Here is a 21,699-nt window from a genome sequence, read left to right as displayed (position 1 = left end):
GAGAGACTATTCTTACTTTATTTTATTTTATTTTTGAAAGAGAGAACATGAGCAGGCAGGGGGAGGGGCAGAAGGAGAGGGACAAGCAGAGTCTGTGCTGAGCATAGAGCCTGACTCAGGACTCCATCTCACTACCCTGGGACCATGACCTGAGGTGAAATAAAAAGTTGGACGCTTAACCAACTGAGCCACCCAGGTGCCCCAGTGACAGATCATTCTAAGAGAAGATAAAAATCAAAACTGGTTTTGCTGTATTATAGGCAGTCAAATGATCACCAGAAACCTCAAACGCTGTGAAGATTACATAATGCTTAAGAAATGTGAAGTGAGAAATTAAACCACTTCCTGATTCAATTACCTTAAAATTTTCTTCTGTTAGTCCCTCGTTTGTTTTGGAATTTCTTATCATAGCAGCCACATATCTTTTGACTAAATTCCTGATGACTTCCTGGAAATTAAAAAAAAGGGGGGGGCATTCAGTTTTCTTCTCAGGCTCTCAGGAAAGGAAGAAACACTGTCAAGAAATAAAACATGCTTAGACTGTCTTTGCAATAGGAAATCCTCCTGGGATCCAGTCATTTTCTGCAAAAATCCAGTTAAGTGCACTGGCTAAACAAAGAGTGACTGTGCGTCCAAATGTGTTGGCAGAGTAGGCCAGCAAAATCAAATTCACCCAACAAGAAACCTTTCAGCCCACAAAGAAGGCAAACACATATTCACATTTATAGAATAATGAGAGTGGAATATCCTTGGAAAGTCATGGCTAATACCCTCCCTTTGGGGCTACACTAAACTACAGACCTCCCACTGAGATGAGAGTTGTTCTTCTCTCTTGTAGAATTGATAAAGTCACTCTTTGGTGTCACAAAGTCTGCTGATTTCAGTGTCTATTAATTACATAATCCAGATATTTTTCTTAAAGTCAATGCATACTTCTCCTTTACAGGTATGCTCTCTTTTTTTAAAAAAAAGATTTTATTTATTTTAGAGGGAGAGTGGGGGAGGGGCAGAGGGAGAGGGACAAAATGAATCTGGCACACCACTGATCACAGAGCTTGGTGCAGGTGCATGGGGCATGATCCCATGACCCTGACATCGTGACCTGAGCCTGAATCAAGAGTCAGAAGCGCGACTGAGCCACCCAGGCCATCTCAGGATGGCCTCTTTTTACTTAGCCTCCTGGGAATGGCACACACGTGGTCACTCTACTTTGTGTCAGTAAGGGTGAAGATGATAGCTACCGCTAAACATACCAGGACACACACCCACATGCCCACACACTATTATGCAATTATCATTCAATTCTCGCAACCCTGTGAGTGAAGTTATATCACCCCTGTTTAACAGATGATGAAACCGGGGCTCAGCAAGGTTAAGTGACTTGTCCAAGGTCACACCACTGACCAAGAACAATTTTGTTTAGTCCCTGGGATGAGCTTTACCTGATAATGTTGATTCTGTATCAGGCTGTCAGCATGGCGTTCCTGTAATTGACAAAGGACAGAGAGCTCACATCAGTTGTCTCCCAGCAGCCCATCCACTTGAACATATTTCTAAATATTAGGACTGGAGGACAACACAGGAGTTCCTGCCTGACAACCCCCCACACCTCTGTAGGTTGGAGTGATTTTATGCTGTTTAATATAGGGACTGTCATGAAGGGGGGGCAGTCAGGGAGGAAGCTAGAAAAAAAAATTTTTTAAAGAAATGGAATTTTAAAAAGCCTTACCGTGAAGCTTCTCAAGTTGTGCCTTCTCCGTCTACCATCAGGGTCTCTTTTGGGGCAGAAGGTGTTGTTAAACCAGTTACCAAGGTAGAGAAATGACTTGGGACTGGGGATGATGTTGAAAGGAGGTGGCAAGGTGCCACCTTCATCAAAGTAACTCATCCAGAGCTTTGTCCTTGCAAACTTCCACTCAATATCGGCATGATCCTGTGAAAGGGAAGTTCAAGACTTTGGAATGGGAAACTGCAAAATGCACCCATGCCTCCTTCTCAAAGTTCGGCTTGCTTCTTTAGAGGGCAATCTATCAGTAGGTATAAAAATTCAAGTTACACATACCCCAGGACCCAGTAATCCTTCTTTGAGTGGTTTATCTGATCATTATACTTGCAAAAAGAGGTATGCACAGGGTCTTTCGCTGTTAGCACCATAGCTTGTCAGCAAAAAAGCTAGCAGTGACCTAAATATCCAACAGTGGGAGCTTGCTTGAGTAAATGATGTTATGTCCACAAAATGGCTTGCAATATAGCTATTACAAATATAGTAGATCTATCACCATTTTATAGATAGAACATATGTATGTGCATATGCGCTGATCCAAATATCTGTAAGAGCGCCAAGACCTGGAAGTGAAAAAAGCAACATAAAGCCTCTATTGTGTACAATGATGCCATTTATGCACCTGAAGCACCCTTTATAGGACATGCTTACATGTTCTAGACAGGTACATACCAAACTGTCAACAGCAGTTATTTTTAAGGAATGGAATTGGTGTGGGCAGGCTTTTTTAAGATTTATTGATTCATTTCAAAGAGAGAGAAGGGGCAAAGGGAGAGAACCCCCAAGCAGACTCCCAGCTGAGTGTGGAGCCCAACGGGGCAGGGATGGAGGAAGGGGGATGCTCCATCCCAAGACCCATAAGATCATGACCTGAGCCAAAACCAAGAGTCGGATGCTCAACTGATGAGCCACCCAGGTGAAGTGTCTGTTCAGATCCTTTACCCAATTTTTATTGCATTGTTTTCTTATAGGTGAATTCATATATATATATATATATATATATATATATATATAGCATACCTTGGAGATATTGTGGTCTCTGTTCCAGACCCATCACAGTAGAGCAAATATCACAACAAAGCAAGTCAAATGAATTTTGTTGTAGTGCATATAAAAGTTACATTTACAATATACTGCTGTCTGTTGAGTGTGAAATAGCATTATGTTCAAAAAACAATGTGCACGGGGTGCCTGGGTGACTCAGTGGGTTAGGCCACTACCTTCGGCTCAGGTCATGATCTCAGGGTCCTGGGATCAAGTCCCACATCGGGCTCTCTGCTCGGCGGGGAGCCTGCTTCCCTCTCTCTCTCTCTCTCTCTCTCTCTCTCTGCCAGCCTCTCTGCCTACCTGTGATCTCTCTCTGTCAAATAAATAAATAAAATCTTAAAAAAAATGTGAACACTTTAATTAGAAAATACCTTCAAGATTTATTTATTTTAGAGAGAAGGAGTTGGGGGCAGCAGAGGGAGAAGGAGGGGGAGAATTCTTAAACGGATACTGTGCTAAACGTAGAGCCACACTCAGGACTCGATCTCACTACCCCGCAACCATGACCTGAGCCAAAATCAAGAGCTGGATGCTTAACTGACTGAGCCACCCAGGCACCCCAATTAGAAAATACTTCATTGCCAGAAAATGGTAACCATCATCTGAGCTTTCAGCAAGTCATAATCCCTGATCACAGATCACCATAACAAATAGAATAATAATGAATACGTTTGAAATATTGCAGGAATTACCAAAATGTGAGACAGAGGCAAAAAGTGAGCAAATGTTGTTGGAAAAATGGTGCTGATGGACTTGCTTGATGCAGGGTGGCCACAAAACTTTAATTTGTTAAAAAAAAAAAAAACACAGTATGTGTGAAGCACAATAAAGTGAGGTTTGCCTGGGGTGGCTGGGTGGCTCAGTTGGTTAAGCCTTTAGCTCAGGTCATGATCCCAGGGTCCTAGGATGGAGTCCCACCTCAGGCTCCCTGCTCAGTGGATAGATAGTCTGCTTCTCCTTCTCTCTCTGCTGCTCCCCCTTCTTGTGCTCTCTCTCTCTGTCAAATAAATAAATAAAATCTCATTTAAAAAAACACAAGGTATACCTATATTCTGGATACAAGCTCTTTGTCAGGAATGTGGCTTGCAAATGTTTTTTTTCCTGTCTGCATCTTGTCTTTTCATACACTCATTAAGGTCTTTCATAGAGGAAACTACATTACTTTCAATGAAGTGAAATCTGTCACTGTTGGACTGAGGATCTTAGTCCCTTTCTGGCTATTGCCTGAAGAACTTCCTCATTTCCTAGCCACATGGTCTACTCCATAGGAAGGCTTGTAACATGGAGGCAGGCTTACTTCCCAGAAACTGAGAGACTGAATGACTATAATCTTGAGTAACAAATCCTTTCCTAAGTCATATGGTTTTTAATTCCTTGCTTCTGATAAAATATAAAGCAAACCTAATCAAGTTGTCAGATGATAGATTATTAAAATATTATTTTACGAAACATCTTTACATGACTTTTTGGCATGTAACTCAGAGTTCAAGGAAATTGAGTGACAATGGCATAATAAAACTGTCCATTCACATATACTTATTGATATGAAAAGGTTTCTTAGCACTTAATTTTATAAAAATATAAAAATATAGTTGATGCTGAATTTTGTTCCTGAATATTAATATTCTGTGGATATAATAACTAGTTAGAGGAAAGCCCTATTCACATATTTAAGCAATTCATTACTAGTAAAAATGTATTTTTACATCCTAGTTATCAGAATTTGTAAATATATTTGTGTTCTTTTGAGCTGTTTTGTACTGCTAATCATGGAATCATAACTTAATTCAAAGGAAATGCTTTAACATTTATTACCTTCTGGCCACAGGAAATAAAAAAATTAAAATTTAATTTATAGTTTTGTTATGAAGAACTGTTATAGCATGATTGATAGTAATAAAATATTTAGAACAAAAATTTTATAGCATTAGGTTAAAATCCTGTGGGGATGTGAATGGAAATAAGAATTCAAGGAGAAAAGGAATGATGTAAACTTCCTGCCTTTAAAGAAGATTTTAGCCATTTAATTTTAATTTTTTAAAGATTTTATTTATTTATTTGACAGCAAGAGAGCATAAGCAGGAGGAGCAGGAGAGGGAGAAGCAGGGTCCCTGCTGAATAGGGATCTCAATGCTGATCTTGATCCCAGGACCCTGGGATCATGACCTCAGCCGAAGGCAAAATGCTTAATAAACTGAGCCACCCAGGCGCCCTGCCATTTACTTTTTAAATACATGGTTATGAGTTACAAATCACTATGGGATTCAGATTCCATTGGATACATTTAAATGAGTGATTGGATAGTTTTATTTTAAATGTCAGTATTTACCCTATTCCAGAAATGGTGTCATTTGCAATGGTTTAAACTTAGGATGACATATCTAGATGTCAACCTGTAAAAATATAAAAGGATGTATAGATTTTTTTCCTCCAAATTCATAAGAGAGTATGCTGGAAAAGCATTTGAATGCCCTTAATGAGACCCAGGACTAAGACAGCTTCAGTACATTAAGTGCATACACATGCATGCACATGCGTGTGCACACACACATAATACATGTATTATATATAATATATATTATGATAAATATAATATATTTTATATATGTGTGTACAATTTTAGGTATAGTAACCATCACTGCCCTGAAATCCTGCCTTGAGAGACAAAGGTGCTGTAGGCAAGCTGGCATGTAGAGGAGGACAGGGGTTCTTTCCACTACGTTGCTGAGCCCATAACACCAGAAACAAACCTTGAATTTTCATTTTAACTTTTTTTTAAAAGATTTTATTTATTCATTTGACAGACAGAGATCACAAGTAGGCAGAGAGTCAGGTAGAGAGAGAGGGGGAAGCAGGCTCCCCGCTGAGCAGAGAGCCCGATGTGGGGCTCGATCCCAGGACCCTGGGATCATGACCTGACCTGAAGGCAGAGGCTTTAACCCACCAAGCCACCCAGGAGCCCCTGATTTTAACTTTTGATGGCCCCAAATAGCCAAACTTTCATCTGCACAATGTTTCCATAGCTCTTGAAATGAAGTAGCTATTCAGTAAGAATTTCCTCAGATGGATTGAGTCACATTTTCAAACTTGCCTAGGTACCCCAGTATCTGGAAGTGCTCTTTAAAAAAAAAAAAAATTCCTGTGTGAGTTAAGCTTTTTGTTTGTGTTTTAAACGCTAAGAAGTTATGTCCTTTTAAAAAAATAGTTGTCTAAAATGCTGTGGGAAAAAAGATATCTGATTTCAACGAAGAATAGAGTCATACAGTGGGCCAAGTGATAAACCACAGACATCTTTACGAGCTTGGGCAGCTTTCTGGTGTCCCTCATTGTCTCTACTCCATTTAGATGGAGGATATGATTTTGGCTAAGCATTTTGAAAACAGCTAAAGGATGCCCACTGCTACCATTTCCTGCCCCTAGTACTCAGGTGGGCTCAGGTTGGGAATTTTTATGTATTAATTGAGCAGAGAGGTTACTGTAAATTACTGTCTTGATAGTGCTTTTCCATTCATTTATCATGTATTAAGTCATGGTCCACCTAACCTCCATTCTTTGGTTCCTATGTTGAGAAATGATTCCAGAATATTCCAGACAATGTGCTAGGTGCTGGGTAGAGAGAGATGACTGTCCAACAGTGGTGGCAGGAATATTACATGGAACATGATTAGTGTACAGAATTAAACCCCGAAACCTGAAAATCTGGAAATAATAGAGCACCTGGCAGGATTAAACCATGTGAGCCATGAAGTGATTAGTAAGTATTCATTCAAATATTCACTCATTTATCAAGTATATATAGACTTTAGATGTTAGGACAGTAGCAGTGAACAACAGGGACAAAAAGATGATTTGGTGTGTAGAAATCTGTTTTATTTTCAATCCTTGATCTAATTTGAATGGCAAGATTATAGCTGTGTCTTTTGGAGTTGTATTAGTCTAAACTTCCCTGAATGTATGAGGCCCCAAATGTCTTTATGCATCTGCATGGGGCTAGCCTTTCACCTTGTGTGGTGGACAAATCAGACGTTGTCTTTTTCATTGGTTATTTTCAGTGTTTGGTGGCAAAGCTTTCTACTTTCTGCCCTACCCTTTCTGCTCAACTATTACTTTTGAACATTCTCTGAGATCAGCGCCTGGGAGGGTTCTTTTGTGTAAGAAGATTGTATAAGCTTAATAATCTCAAAATGATGTCTATGGTTTATCACTTGGCCCACTGTATGACTCTATTCTTTGTTGAGATCGAATGCTTTTTTTCCCACAGCATGTTAGATAACTATTTTTTTTTAAAGGGGCATAACTTCTTAGTGTTTAAAACACAAACAAAAAGTCAATACAACCATGGGCTGCAATTCTTCCTCTTCCATACTTTCCCAAATTTCAGGACTTCTGCGCTACCATATATGCTTTTATTTACTTATTTTTAATTTTTTAAAAGATTTTATTTGAGAGCGAGAGCGAGTGAGGGAAAGAGAGAGAGTGCGCGCGCGAGAGAGCGAGCGCAGGAGCATGGGGGAAGGGCAGAAGGAGACAGAATCGGATCCTCCACTGAGCAGGGAGCCCCATGCGGGATTCCGGGATCATGACCTGAGCTGAAGGCGGATGTTTAACCAACTGAGCCACCCAGGTGCCCCCATAATGTGCTTTTAATGACACATGGATTTACTTATGTGTTCTAGTTCACACGTGTGCCATGCATTGCCTTTGAGATTATCAGGTCCTGTAGAGCAGGCCGGGGCTTCTACTTATTTTATCCCCTTTCACTGTCCCAGTGTGATGTACTGTGACTGGAGAACATACCCTTAAATGCTGTTGACTAGCTCAGATTCTGGACACATGGCCATAGCGAGGTCAAATGCACATGTCTCTTCAATTTCATATTTCTCAACAAATCCGAGCTCAAGGTTATTTGTCTTGCAGTCAAACCATGAGGCCCATTTCTTACCAGCTTTTGACAAAATCTTACGCATTCTCTTAGATCTCCTGCCAGCAACCATCTTGCCTTAGCAAACTGGAAAGCTTTATAACATAATGCAAAGGGAGAGTGGCAGGCATCGACACAGCAGAGCAGAGCTAATAATAATTTTTAAGAAAAGTTACTCCCAGGAATCTTGGGCCCCATGGCAGGCTGATTGGAGGGTGATTTCGGGTAAGGGGATATTTTGGCATTTTTTCACATTAACTAGTAGCTGCTTACATCATTTGGGCAGAAGCCCAGCTCTGTTTCTCTGCAAGGGGAGAGTAACACACCCCAAACTGAAGTGAGAGAATTCACTTCCCTGGCATTTCAGGGGAAGCCTATCTCGCTTGGAGTGCTTTCTTTTTCTGGTAGAATTCAGGGCATGCTTCTCAAAGGTTGGTGTGCATATGGGGCATTTGTTAAAAATGCAGATTTCTGGACCTCACCCAATGCTATCCGTTGTATTGTGGTTTTGCCTCTGGGCTAAAAATGCCATTTTAAAAAAGATGTAAGTATTTAAAATATATCATGGTTTTTGTAACTCCATTTTTGTTTGTATTCAGTTAAAAAAAACATACAGGAATCTTCAGAATATGGAAGTAGTCTAGGTCTCTTGGAAGTCCTGAGTGGAGAAAGTCCCCTCAGTGAGTATAGTCATTCCCTTCCATATCCTGACCTCTGGCTTACTACGCATGTGTGGTGGTCCAGAGGGGTGCCAGTTCCCATCTCTAAAGAATCGGCTGTCTTCCTCTCTTCCCCAAGGTGGCTGGGTGGGTAGAATGCCCTGTTCCCATTACTCTGGGGCCTGCTGGCAGTGACTTTGATATCAGTTTCTCTAATTTAGAGCCCTCGTAGCGACCTCAGTTCAAGGGCACAAACTCAGCAGCAAAATATCAGAGTCCTTTCTACAGTGCCAGCTCACTGCCAACCATTGTCCCCAGTGTCCCTCGGACCTGAGGACTGGTGCCTCCTCAGTAGTCCAATTAACCCTTCTCAAACTGCAAGATCCTCCTCATTGGATGTTACAAACAGGTTCTTCTCCCAACTGAACATATGCAGTTGTCTGGTGGGTGGCCATTGTGTCTGTGCCTCCCCACCCCTCCTTCAGCCTCTCCCCAGGCATTAAACCGCTGTGAATCCCTCTCCTCCATTCTGTTGCTAAGTGGTTGGAATGACTACTGCTCTGATGACTCAGGGGCTCGGTGCGTGTTACTCTTTTCCTGGTTACCTAGCTTCCAGCACAAATTCAGCTGCTCAACCTCAGCACCCATGCTCTGGCTTCAGTCTCCTGCTCTTAACTCCCCTCACATTCCACTACTGACAGCAAACACTATCTTGTCTCAGGGCTTCCAGAGTGGTCCCAGCTGTTTGCAAATGGGGGCCAGAAAGCAGGGAAGGCGCTACAAAAGAGGATATATTTAAGCGGAGCCTTGAGAGATTGGCAGGATTTCTGCAGGCAGAGGTGGAGGGAAAGAACTTTCCAGAAAAGGGCAACACTATGAAAAGTGAGGAATAGTAGAGCTATTGAGTGTGGCCATTGAAGTAAAATGAGTTACTTGGGATTTGTTGACAGAAATGGTTCTCAAACATCATTGAATATTAGACTTGGCTGGGGTGCTTGCCAAAATGCAGATTCCTGGGCCCCCCCTTCAGACCTACAAACACTGAAGATGCTGCGGGGATGGGAGGAGCCGGAATTTACATTGTTAGCAAGCTTCTTTGGCTGATTTGGATGCAGGTGGTGGTTGACCGCACTTTTGGTAACACTGGTTCTGGGATTCTACCTGCTAGTTCAGGTGTACTCAGCAGTCCGAAGCTCTGCCTCCTCCCTATCTGCCTATGGCCACCCCTCCTTCCATCCCTCTCTTGACAGGACAGCGGGAAGTTTGTACACCCCAAAGATAACTGTCATGGCCACCCCTCCTTCCATCCCTGTATTGACGGGACAGGGGGAACTTTACACCCCAAAGATAAATGTGATGAGGCCACCCTGCAAAATGAGCAAAGCTGACTTATCAGGCTACTATGGAAGGAATACAGGGTGTGTGTGGGGGGAGACGAGGGACAAAGGCAGCTCCCTACGCTTTATTTTTTTTAAAGACTTTATTTATTTCTTTGTCAGAGAAACGAGAGAGTGCACAAGCAGGGGAGCAGAAGGCAGAGGGAGAAGCAGGCTCCCCACTGAGAAAGGAGCCTAATGCTGGGCTCAGTCCCAGGACCCCGGGATCATGACCTGAGTCCAAGGCAAGACCCTAAACTGACTTCGCCACCCAGGTGTCCCCTAGCCTTTCTTAATGTGTGCACAATATAGCCAAAGAGCTGAAAGGTGCTGGAGAGGATATCTGGTGGTCCCTGGGGCTTGGTACTCTCTGGGTTTTCTTTTGGGCAGGGGTGAGGGAGGCTGATAATGTTTAACACTGAGGAGTTATAATTTTTTTCTCTTGGTTTTATTGTGATATAATTGACACATAGCACCTATGAATTTAAGGTGTACAACATGATGACTTGACCTACATACGTTTACCACAGTAAGTATAATTAATATCTGCATATAGATACAAAAAATTTCTTCCTCATGATAAGAAATTGCTACATCTACAGTCTTAGCAATTTTCAATGTATATATATATATACACACACACACATACCATACACACACACAGGCCAATATATACCAGTAGTGTTAACTCTAGTCCTCATGTTGCACATTACATCCCCAGTACTTCTTTATTTTAGAACTGGAAGTTGGTGCCTTTTGACCACCTTCCTCCAATATCCCCTCCAGTGAAGACAAATCTGATCTCTTTTTCTATGAGGCTTTCTTTCTGAGTTTTATTTTTTTAAGATTCCACATATAAATTAGATCAGACGATATTTGTCTTTCTCTTCCTGACTTATTTCACTTGGCATAATGCCCTCCAGGTCCATGTATGTTGCCTATCTCATAGGAAGGCATTAGAGAGTCCCCATGCCAAGATGGCCAGCATCCCTTGTCAGGATGTAGGGAGGGAAATTCTTCCTGTACTGAGGACAATAAAACTGGGAGGAAAAAAAAGACAATTGCAAATTGATCTGGTGTCCTAGATCCCTGAGACTGCAGAAGGATCCACTTTCCACCTTTAGAATGGTACTGCAAGGTTCTCACAAGCATCACAGGGGTTTATTTAAAGATCCTTTAATGGATGGAACACAAGCACACTCGTAGAACAAGATAGGTCCTAATCAGTGGACTGTCATTCTGTTTCTCTCTTTGATTCCAAGGCATATGGCAGGGAAAGAGGCAAACAAATTGGTAACAGCACTGGGTCACTGGAAATCCCTCCTCTGTGATCCACCTCTGACCCACTCTGCTGCCTTCAAAGAAATCATCTACCTCCAGAGATTCAGAATGACATTTGGGCAGTTGTAAGTTCCTACATTCTTGTGAAATCAACCAGTGGGATAGCAATCCCTTACTACCTCCTCTGCTGTCATCTTGACAGTTTCAATTATCTTCCTCTTCTTGTCCTCTCTGTCCTACCGTAAGGTGGGGGTATGTGAAATGGTGGTGGTGGTGGGAAACAAGATGGGGCTCAGGGTAACTGGATGCTGGAAATTAAGGATGTGTTTCTTTCCTAGTGGACCCCACTGACCACTATCTGTTGTTATGTGAGGAAGGTGGGGCTATAGTAGAGTAGCACAAAGCATAGATAAGTTTGTTGTTGTTGTTGTTGCTTTGTTGCTGGGTTTCTTTGTTTTGTTTGTTTCTGGTAGGCTCTACACTCCGAGGAACTCCCCACCCTGAGATCAAGACCTGGGCTGAGATCAAGATGCTCAACCCACTGAGCCACTCAGACACCCCAGCATAGGTAAGTTTTGGTTGAGGAATAGCACTACAAGACTTTGGGTAATATAAAATATGTAGCTCATATGGAAACAAACCATGTTTCTTTCTCTAGGCCTCCAGTTTATCACTGCAAAACAACAACAACAACAACAAACCTAACTATTCTTGTGATATCTCCAGTGGTCCTCAAAGAAAATAAGCTCTAATTGGACTCTCAGATCCTACTAAGCTCCATTGCTGGAAGAATTGTCCCGCCCTCCATCCTGACAAGGGGTGCTGGCTGTCCTGGCATGGGGACTCTGTGAGTGCTTTCTGGAGCCACTGTCTTCTCTATGTAAGTGATTTCTGGCCAGTTTCAAACACAATGGGCCAGAAAATAAAATGCTAAGTGTTTTAGCTTCCCCCTGGGAAAGGGACATCAGACCGCCAGAACTTCCCACCTATCTAGAGCTTCATGCTTTTCTAAGCACTTTTCATATTTTCTCATTTGATTCTCAGACCCACCCCATGCAGTTGGTGGTGCACTGGTTGTTATTCTGTGTGTGGCGAATGAGGTCTGAAAGGAGAAATTACTTCTTGGGGGTCACATGTCTAGTTAGTGGTAAAGCACATCTAGAGTCTGAGTCTTCTGACCCTGTGCTTCCACTCAGATCGGCCACTTACTTGGTTCACTTACTATCTATGGGGATAGTGTTCAAAAAGGATTCAGTTGCATAATGTCTGGAAACGTCCGTAACATCTGGCCATACCCAATCCACCTCAGAAGCTCCTGGTAGCGTGACTTTCTTGTGTCCTCATTCCCTGCTCCTCACTCTCCTGCTAAGCCCTCCACCTTTTTTTTTAAGATTAAAAAAAAAATTTTTTTTGAGAGAGAGTCTGCATACAAGCATGAGTGGGGGTGGGAAGGGACAGAGGGAGAAGCAGACTCCCTACTGAACAGTGAGCCCGATGTGGGTTTTGAGCCAAGGACCCTGGGATCATGACCTGAGCTGAAGGCAGGTGCTTAACTAACTGAGCCACCCAGGTGCCCCTCCTGCTAGCCCTCCTGAGCCTTGAGTGTGGGGTCACCAATACCCAGTGGGCTCCTTAGACCCTCTCTCACATCCCTAATTAAATTGGCAACTCAAGGCTTTACTTCTCCAGGAGTCTCCACAGAATGACTGAAGGTATAATGACCAGGGTAAAAGAGGAGGGATTTGGGGAAAATCTTTTTTCTGTTTATGTTTTAATTGTATTTTTTCCTAGTCAGGAAAATAGGGCTGAATTATTCTTATCTGTCAGTTCTCAGCTTAAATATCACTTCATCAAGGACACTTGCCCTGAACAAGCAATTTAGACTGGGCTTCTCTTCACAGCACCTTGTTCTGCTCTCTCACACCAACAATCACAACTCACTTTAACAGACTTGTCCCCATTTAATTATCCTTAGGCTTTCCACTAGAAGAAAAGTTCACTGAGGTTAAAGACTTTTGTCTTATTCATTATTGCAGCGCTAGAGTCTGGCACAGATTGGGTAACAACAGATTGTTGTTGTTTTGAGAGAGAGAGAGAGAGAACCTGTAAGCAGCTGGAGGAGGGCAGAGGGAGAGGGAGAAAGACAGAATATTAAGCAGACTCCACACCCAGCATGGAGCCCTATGTGGGACTCAATCTCACAACCATGAGATTGTAACTTGAGCCCAAACCAACAGTTGAACGCTTAACTGATTGAGCCACCCAGGTGCCCTTATGACAGCTTTTTGTAGAAGGAATTTGCTGGAAATCAAAGGCAGATATGTCAGTGAAGGCAGCATCAGTAAGGTTTTTCAAGCATATCATCTTACTGGTTTCACTGTACCCTACTGAGGTAGGTTTTATTACTATTTCCTTATAAATAAGCCTCACCAGAGTCAAGAAACATGTTTAAGGACATACTACTAGAAACTGGTGGACCATAATTCCAATCTGGGTTGGGTTGATGCTAGGACCCAAGCTCTTTTTTAAAAAAAAATTATTTATTTGGAGACAGAGAGAGAGAGAGAGAGAGAGAGCGCGTGTACACACACAAGTGGGTGGGGGGGAGCAGAGGGAGAGGGAGAAACAGACTCCCCACTGAGGAAGGAGTCCAGTGATGTGGGGCTTAATCCCAGGACCCCAAGATCATGACCTGAGCTGAAAGCAGAGGCTTAACTGACTGAACCACCCAGAAACCCCTAGCACCCAAGCTCTTAACCACCAAGATGCTAAGGTGTACCATCTCTTTGGGAAGTGCACCAATTGAGATTTTGCAATAAGCAGCAAGTTTATTCCTGTGTGTAAGAAAGGTATCTGCAAAAAGTGCAGAGACAGAGCCTGCTGATCAAGCTCAGAGATTTTGAAAACAGACCCCACCACATTCCTGGCCAGACCTCTGTCAACCCAAGTTTCTTTTCCACTTGTTTCCTTCAGCTTTTTCTGCTTCTGAAGAGCCCTTTGCAGAGCTCTTGCATTCAGCCATGTAGGTTGTACACTGCACAATTTTGGCAGCACCGTTCACAGCAGATGTGGTGGTCCAGAAGCTCACTGAGCTGTCACTTTTTCTGGGGGTCCCCAGAAATGTAAAGTGAAAGGAGGCACAGGTTGTTCTGCCTGCCTGTATCTTTCATTTGGTGAATACGGGCACCTTTTCCTTTCACAGGACAGAAGCAATCAGATGGTGGCGAGAACTACGGTTGGCTGAGCTCACCCTGCAGTTTTCAGAAATAACCAGGACTCATTCAGTCAGGCCTTCCATTTCTGAGCCTGGGCAGAAGAGAGAGGTGTACCTGATCATGTGGGCGTGGGAAATCTACTTGTCTGTCTCCGTCTGCCTCACTTATCAGGACGTTACCAGTTCTTTACAGGACTTACAGAACTCTCTAGACCACCCTCCTTTTTTTTTTTTTTGAGGATATAATTTATTCATTTGAGTGAAAAAGTATGAGTGGGTTGGGGAGGAGCAGAGGGAGAAGCAGCCTCCCCCATACCCCGCTGAGTAGGAAGCTGGACATGGGGCTCAATCCCAGGACGCCAGGATCATGACCTGTGCCTCAGGCAGATGCTTAATCCACTGAGCCACCCAGGTGCCAGGGCACACTTCTATTTTCTGCATTGCTTCTTAACATCACCTGAGGAGTCATGGGCCCTGCATTCACCTTAACCTAATTGCTTGCAGACGGCAGCCTCTCAAGTCCTTGTAGAAAGAAAGAGAGAAAGGAAGGAAGGAAGGTAGGAAGGAAAGAAAGAAGGAAGAAAGAAAGGGCTTGCCATGTAGCCCCGGTCAAGTCGCAACCTTTGGAAGCCTATTTCCTCATCCATAACATGCAGATAATATTGCCTACACTCAAAAGTGCTCATGAGGATCAAATAAGACAATATATGCAAATATGCTTTGGGAAGTATAAAGCGCGATGTTACTATAATTATGAAATCCATCATGTAGGCAGATTTCTTTTCAGTCAGTTAATGCTTCCACCCATTGCCATAGAAATGTATTCATCTCCAAACACCAAACCCTTGCAATGGATATAAATCCGCATTATGCATTTTTTAACATGGTTGACAAACTATAGATCAGGAATGTCCTCAAGCTTCGCCCTGTCAATCAGTGACAAAGTTGAGATGGGTTCCATGTTACTAAGCAGCAGGGGAATATAAAGAAGACCTAAAGCAGAGCCCCTGTCTTCATAGAGCCTCAGTCTACAAAGGTAGAAGAGTGATACATATGGAAACAACTAGAAGAGCAATAAGCAAACGATGGCCTGCAGGCCTAATCTGGCCTGCCACGTGGTTTAGAACAGCTTGAGAACTAAGAGGGGTTGTTACATTTCTAAGAGATTGAAAAGAGATCAAAAGAAGAGTAATTTTTTTACATAAAAACTTTATGAATTTCAAATTTCTGCACCCATAAATAAAGTTTTATTGGCACACAGTCATGCCCATTTGCTTTTGTATTTCTTATGCTTCTTTTGTGTTATAATAGCAGAATTGGATAGTGGTGACAGAGATCTTAAAGTCCACAAAGCCTAAAATATGCACTGTTTGTCCTTTTTTAGAAAAAATTTGGCCAACCCCTGAACTCAAGGACAAGGAGCTTAGCTTTGGTCAGCTTTGTCAGTTGCTCTGTCCCCACACATTAAAATATTTTGCCACATGCATTAGGAATTCATGAATTTGCTCATTTATTCAATAGATATTAAGTGAGAGCCTACTATGTGTCAGACACCCATATCCTGGTTAAGGATAGAGGAACTCCAGCATCGCGTATCTTGCATTAGTTAGATTTCCTGTATGAGATGAGATATTAAGAGAAAAACCCTATAGCAAAATCTCCCAGAAGATTTATTGGGTGCTAGAAACTTCTTTGTACCTCCAGGAATCTTCAGGGCAAGGCCAATGGGAATTTTGGTGGAGTTAGTTGAGAGGATTCTAATAGTTCGAACCTTCTTTAATAATGTTGATTTTCTAATGAATTAGGGGATCCAGAATACTTTCTTTTCTTTAACTCTGGGAGCTTCCAGAAATGCCACATTTATTAAGAGCAACTAAGAGATAAATATTTGTCATAAAGCTTTTGTGATGAAATCAGAATTTTATGGAACTTCTATATAAGGCCAAATCCCCAGGGGAAACTGGGAAAGAAAACAGGAAAAAGCAGAATCCTGTGACAGAAGAAAGAAGGATAAGAAAGAAATACAATGACTTTTTCTCTTAAGTTTTACTCCCCAAACTCCTCTGTTTTTCTCTTTCAAACAAAAACAAATTTACTTTGACAGCTGATGTAATATAACTTCGCTGTCAGACCTCAAGTGAAAGAAAGAGTAATGCAGCGGGTTGTTACCTCCTTCTGGGTATTGTGACTTCTGTGTTGTAGCTAAAGGACACCTCCTGGCTTGTGCTGTCTCTTACATGGATTTGGGCTACAACGCAGGGCGCCGATGACCACGGAAGAGAGAGGCCTTATTAATAGTGATCACTCCGAGCTCGTGTTTGTTTTCTAAACCTCACTTGCTCAGAAATCACAGATTATTCGTACCACTTAGCTTTCCAGTCAACTGACTCTTGGTGCCCAAAACAATGGTAATGGGAACAAGCAGAATCCAAGAAGAACCCTATTTCCCAACAATGCCCTTTGGCCATGGGTCTTTGACCAGTCCGTAAGGAGGTAAGGTCTTCCACAAGGAGCAATTCTTCCCAAGGTTAAGCACTGAAATCGCTGGAAATACAAACATGGTCATTTTTATGGACATGGATCATCCGTTGATAGTTGTTATTTTAGAGTGGCTGAAGTCACCTTTGGCTTAGGGACTGTTGCAAGACCTGATCCTTTGCAAAGCTGTGATGATGATGACATTTTCCTTCAGTGCCTCTAATCTCTTTTCCTTATTATTGGTGTCCCTTCCACAGTCTTTGGGCACTATTCATGGTCTTTCTCACTCGCTTGGCCCCCTGTGCAAACCTGATCTCAGTAAGGGATCAGATTTATTTACACTGAGTCACAAGTGACCTCCTAATAGCTTAACACATATTTGCATGCTAACCGGGGACAGGTCTTTAGGTGAGGGATTTCTGGATGACAGCAGGAGGAGGTTTGTGAATCCTCTGAGATTTTATGCTAAATTTGATCACCTTTGTTCTTTTCTTGTCCATGTTCAGCGGATGATCAAAGCAATCCATGACCCTAAAAAGGTTAAAGGCATTCTTCAAGGAAGAAATGAAATTGCAAGAGAAGTCTGAAACTGGTTCTGTGATTGTAGACCCCATGAGAAGAGGGGTCTGTCCTGTTCACCTGTCACCTAATGCGCCCCCAGTAACAAGAATGTAGTATATAGTACGGTATAGTCTCTCAAAAAATATTTGTGAAATGTATTCATTTATCCATCCAGGAGAGATTTTTTTTTTTTTGTTAAATGAATGGGTGAAAGAGCCAAGGACATCATCCCACAGATGGACAGAGGAATTCTTGGGGCCTGAAGCCCTTCCTGTCACTTGCATAGTTGGTCTTGCTTGGTTTGAGTCACCAAGGTAAGAGTCACCACAACAAGTACGGATGTTCTTGCTGAGCATCCAGGACAGGAGAATCTGGGATGCAGAGGAGCAGTGTGGCCGTCTGCCCTGTCCGGTTGTCTTTTAGCATGAGGAAGGAAAGCTACTTCCCGTCATTGCCTTCTTCCCTTTTGCCCCCATCTCCTCTTTGTCTGTGACCAAGATCATAACTAGGTAGCAGCAGGCATCAAAGGCTGCTGCGGCTGTTGGAAGTAGACCTTCAGCATTTTGAGGTGGAAAGCTCTTGTCCTCAGCAGATGCGGGCTCTCAGACAGCTGGCCGACAAAACTGAGGAGTGTGCCTTGATGCGGAGCGACAGAGGAATCCGTCTCTGTGTTAGACCAGCAGGGGGAAGGCCAGGCCCAGGCGAGATGCAGCGATCAGAAAAGTCGGCCTTTGGTGCCCCCTGCAGCATCAGCAGAGAGAATGCTCCTCTTCTTGAGACTTCCAGAAGCCCGCTCGCTTGTGAGGACAGACTTTCAAGAGAGGCTTTTGGGAAGGAGAAGCGACAGCGTGAGAGGTGCCAAGGCAGTCTGTGTAAGCTGAAGGAGGAATTCTTGTCATGCAAATGAGCTTGAGAGCACTGAACTTTTTACCCTTTGTGGGTGTGATTATCTCACATGGGTTGCGTGATTGTTCACCGAGGAGGCAGGTGGTATTCAGGGCAGAGCTAGGAAGAAACTGGAAGTTCGAAGTGCACACAGGCACACTGAAGGAGAAAAAGAGAGCCAGGGCACACGCGTGCACGTGTGTGTGTTTGTGCGTGTGCGTGTGTGTGTTTCGGGGGAGGGGGAGAAGGGCAGGGAATCTCAGCTCAGAGAAATGGAAGGCCCCGAGTCTCTAGAACCAAGGGAAAGACTCTTTAGAGTCTAGCCCTCTGATTAGAAGTCAGGAGATCCTCTTTATCAGTGAATCAAGTAGAAGGATAAAGCTGAGGGAGTCCAAGGTTGGGGGTGAGGAGTGTGCATCCAGGTCTGGGGGGTTGAAATGCAGGCAGGGAAAGGGGTGGGTATAGTATTGTGATAACTTTGGATTAGAGACACCTGCCAGTGCCATTATTAAAAGTGTGCCCTTGGGTAAGTCACTTTGTGCTCTGGGCCTCAGTTTCCTCACCTATAATATTGAGTTAATAATAGTACCCGTCTCACAAGGTTGTTGTAAAAATTTGATGAGAAAATATGTATGAAATGTGCTTTGTATTGTCTGGCATATACTAAGTGCTCCATAAATGGTAGTTATTATTGATGGTAGCTATAATGATAATAGATTGGAAACAGTTGAATGCCTATCAGATTAATAAAGTCTGTTGGTATCCTAGATATTCATTGCATACTTATCACTGACTTCTCCAAGCCTTATGGCACTGAGAAAGAGCTCGGCTCAGGCCTAGAGGTTGGAGTCAAAGGGCTTGTCCGAGGTGAGGTCCACATAAGGCAAGGTAATTAGCCTGGGGTGCTATGCTGAGTCAGGTGGAGGGCAGTATAAAGACTCAGAGTGGGGATGTGAGAAGCCATAAGAACAGACCTCATCTTTTAAAATTATTTTCCTAAAGGCAGGCTCTGAACTTGGTCATCCAGCTCCTAGAGGTACGATTTCCCCTACATGCTTCTCCTCATTGCTGGGGCATAGTCCCTATTTTCACAGGGAGGACATTATTCCCATTTGAAGATATTTTCTTTAACTTTTTAAGATTTTATTTATTTATTTGAGAAAGAGAGAGAGAACACAAGCATGGGGAGCAGCATGCAGAGGGGGAGGGAGAAGCAGGCTCCCCATTGAACAGAAAGCCAGACCTGGGGCTTGATCCCAGGACCCTGGAATCATGACCTCAGCTGAAGGCAGACGTTTAACCAACTGAGCCACACAGGTGCCCCCCATTTGAAGATATTTTCATGGGAAATCAAAGAAGAGGAGGCAGAAAAGAAAGAAGTCATCTCCTATACCCTTGTTGCTTTCAATCAATACCAGGCCTATCCTTGCTGATGTGCAAACTATTTCCCTGTTAGAAATGAGATCTGAGGGTTATCTGCCTTTTTCTGTCTTTCCAAATTTGACCGTCAAGACTCAGCCCCATCTGTCTTTCATAAACCAGCCCCACAATCACCTGATCAGAGAGGTACAGATAGGTTGGGTTATAGCCAGACAAGTGGAAATCACTCTAGGTCTTTCAAGCAGAAAATTTAAAACAGGGATTAGTATATATCGATGACGGAAGAAATAAGAAGCCAAACAGGACAGTGAGACAGCTCAGAGAGTTATCAACTCAGCAGCAATAAGAATCCCATCTTATCCCTAGAGTTGGAAGGACAACTGGAAGAGGTGGTAAGTGGCATTACCAGAGCCCAGAGATGGGGTATCTGGTGGGAGCTAGAGTGAAGATGCGGATGTCTTGCAAAAGTTGGGGCCAAGGAGAAAGGGGATACTTGGTGCTAGTTGGACGTGAGCCCCATGGGAAATACAGCTGCTGCTGGTCGTACCACAAAAAGTGGGGCTTGGGATGCAGAAGAAATATCCAAGCTCCTCCCTTATTTTTTTCTTTTTTTTACCTTTGGGTTGGTCAAACCTACCCAGAAGCCAAAGGGCAGGCTGATACAAAGCAGAGAAGAAAATGAACAGAATGGGTCTGAGAGTCAGAAGGAGAGAAAAAAAACCTTAATTATCATCCTTTTACAGAGAAGTCATATGAGGCTGAAAGAGGTCAAGTTGCCTCAAACCACACTTAGTCCAGGTTTCAAATTCAGGCAGTCTGACTTCTATGCCCATTTTCTCTGTAATCACTGTTACTATACAATCATGATAATACTACAATTATTATTTTACCCGTCAGATCTCTCTCTCTGAACTAGACTTTAAGCTCCCCAAACACATCAACTCTGTCTACCTTTATATCACTTAGAGCACCAAGTCCTTGTGTATTTTTCAGAACCTACCAAGAAATGTAAGTTGTTCACTGGTCTGGGATTATTAGCAGGTCTTCATAGTTTCCATATCACCCAAAGTGGGGGCACTATTAAAACATCCTCGGTCGTTCTGAATGTCTGCTTTCTTGCTAGTGAAAGTTAGCAATCCCAGATCGGGTTCCAGAGAATCATTTGGCAATAGGGAAAAGCACAAGCTACAACGAGAAAAATCTATGTCTAGGTTGCTTGAGGGTATCCCAAAGGAAAGAGACAGTTATTAAAATTTGAAATGGCTCTGCTCCAATGTCATCAAATTTCTACAGGTTGAATTGAGCAGCTCCTTCACCTGGAAAGAGGCTCTACTATCCCTTGGACTTAGAGCTTCCATAGTTTGGATTGTTTTGTGGGACTGAAAGCTAGCAGGGTTATGTTTTGTTCTGTTTTCTTAAGAAGCAGTTCTTGAGAGCAAGATGAGGGATACAGGTATGTTAGATGAAGTATCCATTTTTCTGATGCTCATGAAATCTTTGGTCACTGGAACTGATAGGACAAGTAGATTGGTGGTTCAGGGTTGCCATGTAACTAGGGAAGATGAGAAAGTGTGCTGGGGACTTGGCAGTGAAAGTGAAGTTCAGGTGCTTCCTGTCCTCAAGGTCTGTGTGATGGGGTAGCAGTTCCTTCCATGAATGAGTGCTGGGGTCAGACTACCTCAATTCAAATCCAGCTTCTACCACTCTTTAGCATATGTTATCCATCTCCTGGGGATAATAGAGTATTATAATATAGTGTACTATCTTTATTTTCTCCTACCTCTCTGGTGGTTCTTTCTCAATCACCTTGGGTGACTATCCTATCTTTTCAACTTCTACACACTGGAGTTCCTCACATTTGGATCTCTTCTCTTTTGTATCCACACTCACTCCCTTAGTGATTGTTCTGAGTCCCATGGCTTTCAATGTGACTCTCACATAGTGACTCTCAAATCTCTTCTTTCCAGTCTGGACCTCTCTCCTAGACATGTAGACCACTCTCTACCTGACATCTCCACTCAGATGCCTAACAGGCATTTCCAACTCCACATGTCTAAAACCTAACTCTGGATCTCTGTCCCAGGCTTAAGCCTTCTCCTTTACTACTCTTCCAG

General features: G+C 42.9%; 1 protein-coding gene across 1 annotated transcript in view; it reads right to left on the bottom strand.

The window, feature by feature from the left end:
- TRPC5 (transient receptor potential cation channel subfamily C member 5) overlaps positions 1 to 21,699 on the bottom strand; it is a 254,409-nt gene that overhangs the window by 7,472 nt on the left and 225,238 nt on the right. The window contains exons 8-10 of the mRNA XM_004769088.3: positions 1,730 to 1,933; positions 1,443 to 1,484; positions 359 to 448 (exon numbers count right to left, since the gene is read on the bottom strand). Coding sequence (XP_004769145.1) covers positions 359 to 448; positions 1,443 to 1,484; positions 1,730 to 1,933 — 336 coding nt within the window. The remainder of the gene's footprint in view (positions 1 to 358; positions 449 to 1,442; positions 1,485 to 1,729; positions 1,934 to 21,699) is intronic.

This window comes from Mustela putorius, unplaced genomic scaffold, assembly GCF_011764305.1.
Source record: "Mustela putorius furo isolate JIRA1106 unplaced genomic scaffold, ASM1176430v1.1 tig00003901_pilon_pilon_pilon, whole genome shotgun sequence".
Taxonomy (NCBI): domain Eukaryota; kingdom Metazoa; phylum Chordata; class Mammalia; order Carnivora; family Mustelidae; genus Mustela; species Mustela putorius.
Note: the sequence above shows the minus strand (reverse complement) of the source record. Positions and strands in the feature narration are given on the sequence as shown.